Source organism: Macaca mulatta, chromosome 2 (assembly GCF_049350105.2).
Source record: "Macaca mulatta isolate MMU2019108-1 chromosome 2, T2T-MMU8v2.0, whole genome shotgun sequence".
In the NCBI taxonomy this organism is placed as follows: domain Eukaryota; kingdom Metazoa; phylum Chordata; class Mammalia; order Primates; family Cercopithecidae; genus Macaca; species Macaca mulatta.
Window position 1 is genome coordinate 111,562,967 of NC_133407.1, and position 6,424 is coordinate 111,569,390.

Sequence of the window (6,424 nt, forward strand, 5' to 3'; positions counted from 1 at the left end):
AGGTAGGGAATGTATTCTTCTCATGGGATTTTCAAGGCTGTAATGAGATCAGAAGGTAAATAATGAGAATAAAACAAGTAAAGAGGTATTCATATTAGCAGAGAGACAGTGTTTAGCCTGTAGCTTGGGGGTATAGTCACAGACTCCCATTTTAGGCAAGAGATGGGAGAATAAATTTCTGAAGCTGTCTTATTCTCAGGAGCACCCCTAACACTAGGCTTCTAGGTGAAAAAAACAAACCCATGTCTTTTCTTAAAATACACATGTTCGGCTGCATGTAATCCCAGCACTATAGGAGGCCAAGGAGGGTGTATCACGAGGTTAGGAATTCGAGACCAGCCTGGCCAACACAATGAAACCTTGTCTCTAATAAAAATACAAAAATTAACAGGCTGTCGTGGTGCACGCTTGTAGTCCCAGCTACTCGGGAGGCAGAGGCAGGAGAACTGGTTGAACCTGGGAGGTGGAGGTTGCAGTGAGCCACTGCACTCTAACTTGGGCGACAGAGTGAGACTCTACCTCCAAAAAAAAAAAAACAAACAAACAAAAAAAAAAAACCACAAACAAACAAAAAACCCACATGTTCTTGTAAGGCTATGATGTCAGAGCACAGAGTAAGGGTTTGGGTAAGACCCGAACAGAACACCAAAATTATAGCTAAAATAAAGGGAGAAAAGTTCTGAAAATTGCTGACACAAACTATTCATTCTTGAGATTCCCGAGTGTTTCTAGGGACAGCTAAATCCAGGGCTCCAGTCAGTGTATGAAGAACTTCATTTAAATAAGGTATTTAAGTTTAGACACGTTCTTTCTAAGTACAAACATTTAAAAGCAGTGAATACGTACTTTTCTTTACTGTCCAATGGCCCAGGAGAATCTAGACAGAAACCTATGGAAAAAAAACAAAACAAAACAAAACCTCTCAAGAAATAATACAAAAACACCATTTTGTCATTAAAATTAAAACACTAAAGAAAGTACTTGGGTCTTTATTTAAGTCAGGCAACAAATACTCATGGCTTGTACTTTTGCCAGAATTGATGTCATGGCTATTAGATCGTCAAAAATGTCATGTTTGTACAAGTCTGAATAATTTTTTCATAGTGTATTTACTGTTTTTCCTCCATTTGCAAATAACATCAAAAGAAATAGGATTTGAGAAGAGGGTGAATAAAACTGATTCATATCATGATTGTTTGGTTATTCAGACAGAAGTGACCCAGATAACTTTCTACGAGTTCCAATCACAGAAACAATAGGTACCAAATTTTCTTGGCATAGTTTTAAAAAATATTTTTTTTTTTGAGACAGAGTCTTGCTCAGTCGCCCAGCCTGGAGTGCAGTGGCGCGATCTCAGCTCACTGCAAGCTCCGCCTCCCGGGTTCCTGCCATTCTCCTGCCTCAGCCTCCCAAGTAGCTGGGACTACAGGTGCCCGCTGTCACGCCCGGCTAATTTTTTGCATTTTTAGTAGAGACGGGGTTTCACCGTGTTAGCCAGGATGGTCTCGATCTCCTGACCTCGTGATCCGCCCACCTCGGCCTCCTAAAGTGCTGGGATTACAGGCGTGAGCCACTGCGCCCGGCCTAGTTTTTAAATATTTTATCTTGTCAAATCATATGGGGTTTGAAAAATACAACTACTAGGCCGGGCACGGTGGCTCACACCTGTAATTCCAATACTTTGGGAGGTTGAGGCAGGCGGATGGCTTGAGGCCAAAGTTCAAAACGAGCCTGGGGCAACATAGCAAGACTTGTCTCTACCAAAATTTAAAAAAAAAATTAGTTGGGTGTGGTGGCACGTGCCTGTAGTCCCAGCTACTTGGGGAGGCTGAAGTGGGAGGTTCGCTCGAGCTTGTAAAGTTGAAGATGCAGTGAACCCTGATTGTGCCACTGCACTCCAGCCTGAAGCCTGGGCAACAGAGCAAGACCCTGTCTCAAAAAAAAAAAAAAAAAAAAAAAAAAAAAAAGGCCAGGTGCAGTGGCTCACCCCTGTAATCCCAGCACTTTGGGAGGCCGAAGTGGGTGGATCACCTGAGGTCAGAAGTTTGAGACCAACCTGGCCAACATGGTGAAACCCGTCTCTACTAAAAATGCAAAAACTAGCTGGGTGTGGTGGCCTGCACCTGTAATTCCAGCTACTAGGGAAGCTGAGGCAGGAGAATTGTCTGAATCTTGGAGGCGGAGGTTGCAGTGAGCCAAGATGGGGCCACTGCATTCCAGCATGGGTGACAAGAGTTGAGACCTTGTCTCAAAATGAAAAATACTACTAGTCATGACATGCAAGGCAAGCACTTGCTGCCTTTAACAAAATGACACCAAGGTGTCCATCTCAAAACAGGAAGCAGGGTGAAGGAGACACTGTTCAGCATTACTTATATGTCAGCTCAGATGACGCAGACCCACCCACCCATAGCTCACATGTCTATGTAGCCTTACGGAAAGTGAAGTGTTAGAGCCCTTGCTCACCACACTGCTACAAATGATAATCCTATCCCCAGTTCTCTATTAAATTACATTCTACATACAGAAGCCTACATTACATTTTAAGACTTTTGCAGCCGGGCGTGGTGGCTCACGCCTGTAATCCCAGCACTTTGGGAGGCCAAGGCGGGGGGACAATGAGGTCAAGAGATTGAGACCATCCTGTCTAACACAGTGAAACCCCATCTTTACTAAAAATACAAAAAAATTAGCCGGGTGTGGTGGCGGGTGCCTGTAGTCCCAGCTACTCAGGAGGGTGAAGCAGGAGAATGGCATCAACCCCGGAGGCGCAGGTTGCAGTGAGCCAAGACTGCACCACTGCACTCCAGCCTGGGCAACAGAGCAAGACGCCGTCTCAGAAAAAAAAAGGACTTTTGCTCTTCCAATTCCTTTAACCTAAAGCATCTTTGCCCCAACGGTCTTATCTGTAAAAATACAGATAAACTCTGCAGTAATATGAATGCATGAAGAATGAAATGCACTGGCAATTTCCTCCATAGCAGCATCAATGAAATGATTTCATGACACTGTACTTCCAATAATTTGACCCTGTATTTTAGCCAGTAAGATTGCCTGAATGCCACTTACGGTGGTATGGTGAATTTTACTTTACTACCCATCCTTAAAGGGCAAGCGCACACCATCTCCTTACAGACATTCGAAGCCTATTTCCTTTCTTCATAAATAGCCATAAGGGCTCCTTTGTATTCTTCTTAATAATGTTTATCAATGGGCATGGTGGCTCACGCCTGTAATCCTAGCACTTTGGGAGACCGAGGCAGGCGGATCACCGGAGGTTGGGAGTTCAAGACCAGCGTGACCAACATGAAGAAACTCTGTCTCTACTAAAAAATACAAAATTAGCTGGGTGTGGTGGTGCATGCCTGTAATCCTAGCTACTTGGGAGGCTGAGGCAGGAGAATCACTTGAACCCGGGAGGTGGAGGTTGTGATGAGCCGAGATCATGCCATTGCACTCCAGCCTGGGCAACAAGAGCGAAACTCTGTCTCAAAAAAAAAAAAAAAAAAAAAAGTTTATCACCCAATGCCGTGACTTCCTCAAGTTCTAACCAAAACTAACCTCCTGGGTGAAAAGGCATGTTTCAGGAAATTCACAGTATTGCTCCCCACACAACAGACTTAAATACCTGAATCTGTTGACTCAGAGGAGCCCATTCTCTGCAGATTACTGTTGTTCTTCACCTCCAGTGGTTGCTCATAATCACTGAAACCAACAGAAATAAACCATGAGTGATTTATAGGATATAATTAAAAGGTCACATGCAGGAGATAGGCCATGAGATTAAGCAGCAGCCACTTTAAGAAGCAGATTAAGAAGCAAAGATCCCACTTTGCCACTCTGAACACCCAATTAGCACTTGGGCAAAGGAGAAAAAAGGAGTGGGTGGGCATGGCCTTGGACCACACTGCAGGTTATGATGGCTATGGCAAATATTGGGGTATTTCCTAAAACAAGAGCATGTGTCCTAGGTACTGTGACAGAGTTGGGATGAAAGTTGAACAGGGCACTTTCTGCTTTTCAGAAGTCGGGAAATGCACAAGACATGTGCTTAGCAAATGGGATGCCAGAGATTGAAGGGAAAGTAGCTCTTCCGCCGGAAACACCGTGGAATGCATTTTTTGCTATCAGGAAAAGCCCAGGAAGCTTTCAGAAAGTTAGGTAAAAAGACCTGGCCTTAGGAAAGCAGCAGAGTGGACATCAGGAATGTGCACGGGTCGAGGGACTGAGATGATTTTACATAAACGCCAGGAAAGAAAATGCCATGGTCCTTTATTGAGAAGGAACAAAGATCACAGCAAACTAAGATCCTGAGGGTGGTTTAGCAAAGGGTGAATGTGAGCGCCTAGAAGAGCCTGATTTTCCCCGCGGGGGTAGATTCCAAAGAGCTTCCAGGGATACAGACAGCAGTACAGTACGGAGCAATCCGAAATGGGTGAAGGTGGGCCTGGCTCGGGCTTAGGCCCGAGATCTCCACCTCTTCCCCTGGGAGGTCCGGACCGCCTCTCCCGCCCAACATTCCGCCCGGGCGGGGGTGCACATGGCGGGCCCTAGCCCGGCTGGTCCCCGAGCGGCGAACCCGGACGGAAGGGTCTCGCCCTTCTCCCGGTCCGTTTCTTGGCCTGATCTCCCCGAGGCCGACGCCGAGGCCAGAGGCCTGGGACACCGCCCGCCGGTCTCTCCTCACCTGCCCAGCCCCTGCAGCTGGTCCATAGTGACGGTCAGGTTAGTGACAGGCGACAGTCCCCCGGCGGCTGGCGCGCCAAATAGCGCCTTCACGACGGGCTGCGGCGCGGGAGGGGGGCTGCAGGCGAAGAGCAGGCGGCGGCGGTGCGGGGGCTCCGGGCCCAGTTCCATGGCGGCGCCCGGCCTCGCAGATCTCCAGCTCCCTCTTCCTCCGCCTCCGCCGCGACCGCCCCGCCCCGCACACACCGGCCTCGGCCGCGCGCCACCGGCGCCCGCGGGTCAAACACAAACACGACTCCGCGGTTCAGGGACGCGGCTGCCGCGGGCAAGCGGCGCGGCCGGGCGGGTGTGCGGACCCTCCAGGCGCCAGCCACAGGCACGGGTGCTTCCCTCTCACACCGCGAGGCCAGCGGGCGGGCGGGCGCCGGCAACCTGAAGATTAAATCCAAACAAACGCGGCGGGTCAGCGAGAGAAGGCGGGCGAGAGCCTCGAGGCAACGGCCCAGACTCAAGCTGTCTTCGCTGTTCTCCCACCCGCTTGCCCAGCTCTGGGTAGCAGAAAACCGAGCCGACCTCCACCTCTTACCCAGGCTGTCGCAGCCAATCTGGCCTTTCGCGGTAATAGCAGCTCAGTGGGGGCCGCTGCTGCCCCGCCCCCCTTTCCTAGTTGGCGCCAAACGGAATCCACCAATCAGTAAGCAACTTCTCCTCCTCGCAACCGAATGGCAGCTAGGCTGGGCCAATGAGAGGGGAAGAAGGAAGCGGCTCGCGGGACTCTGCCAGGTCATCCGCTCTCAGAAGGGGGCGGAGCCTAGAGTGGACTAGCGCGGATCAAAATGAGCGGGGGGATCAGAGGTCAATGAAAACTCCCAGCAGACCCTGCGAGACACTGCTCGCGGCTGAAAGGCCCCCTTGCCCCGTCGCATGCTGGGAAGCGTAGTTCTCATCGCGAGGCGCCGTCCAGTTAGCTTCGGCCTCCGTTGGGCCTCCACTACCTCGCCCCCAACCTGGCGCCCCACACCCTGAGGGAATGTGGAGGCTAAGGAAGAGCTGTGGAGGTCTGGCCGGATCCAGCCTTGGCTCGGCCTCTAACCGTGCAGTATTGTGGACCCCTTTCTTCCGCCCCGGGCCTTCAGGCCCCAATTTATAATGAGGGAGGGAATGGAATGACCCCCAGGACTGGACTCGACCACCAGGGCCCAACTCTGGAGGGCTCACAGACCCCGGGTGCTGCTGGCCTTATGGGATTTGAACCCCGCAGTACAACATGTGCTGTGGGCCTCAGCATTGTTTGCTCACTTCCATTCTAGCCCTTACTGGATTCTCTTAGAATCATTTCTTTCTTCCCACGACTTCTTAGCCCCCTGGGAGCACCTAGAGAGCAATAACAGCAAATACAATAATAGCAAATAATAGCTAAAGTTTACATAGTGCTTATGCACTTGACGCTGTTCCCAGTGTGTTAATCTGTATTAATTCATGTAATCTTTACAACTCTGTGACATAGAATTATCCCCATTTTCTAAGTGGGCGTATTTACTTTTATAGCCCCTGCACCTGTGGCAGTTCCTAGAACGATTTTGAGAGCCATAAGTGCATGATTTAATTGCAACCTACTGCTGAGCATAGTGGTTCACGTCTATAATCCCAGCACTTTGGGAGGGCGAGGTGGGAGGATTGCCTGAGCCCACGAATTTGAGACCAGCCTGGGCAACAAAGTGAGACACCCCCCTGCCCC

General features: G+C 49.8%; 1 protein-coding gene across 8 annotated transcripts in view; it reads right to left on the minus strand.

Moving 5' to 3' along the window:
- CDC25A (cell division cycle 25A) overlaps positions 1-6,061 on the minus strand; it is a 33,122-nt gene extending 27,061 nt beyond the window's left edge. For 3 of the 8 annotated variants that reach the window (XM_077992527.1, XM_077992525.1, XM_028844076.2), the window contains exons 1-5: positions 5,273-6,056; positions 4,688-5,118; positions 3,629-3,705; positions 847-889; positions 1-37 (exon numbers count right to left, since the gene is read on the minus strand). In XM_077992527.1, the coding sequence (XP_077848653.1) occupies positions 1-37; positions 847-889; positions 3,629-3,705; positions 4,688-4,857 (327 nt within the window). In that variant the 5' untranslated portion in view covers positions 4,858-5,118; positions 5,273-6,056. Of the gene's footprint in view, positions 38-846; positions 890-3,628; positions 3,706-4,687 lie in introns of all 8 variants that reach the window. The other 5 variants (XM_015131024.3, XM_077992524.1, XM_015131027.3 and 2 more) reach the window with 3 other exon arrangements.
- Between the last annotated feature and the right edge of the window lie 363 nt (positions 6,062-6,424).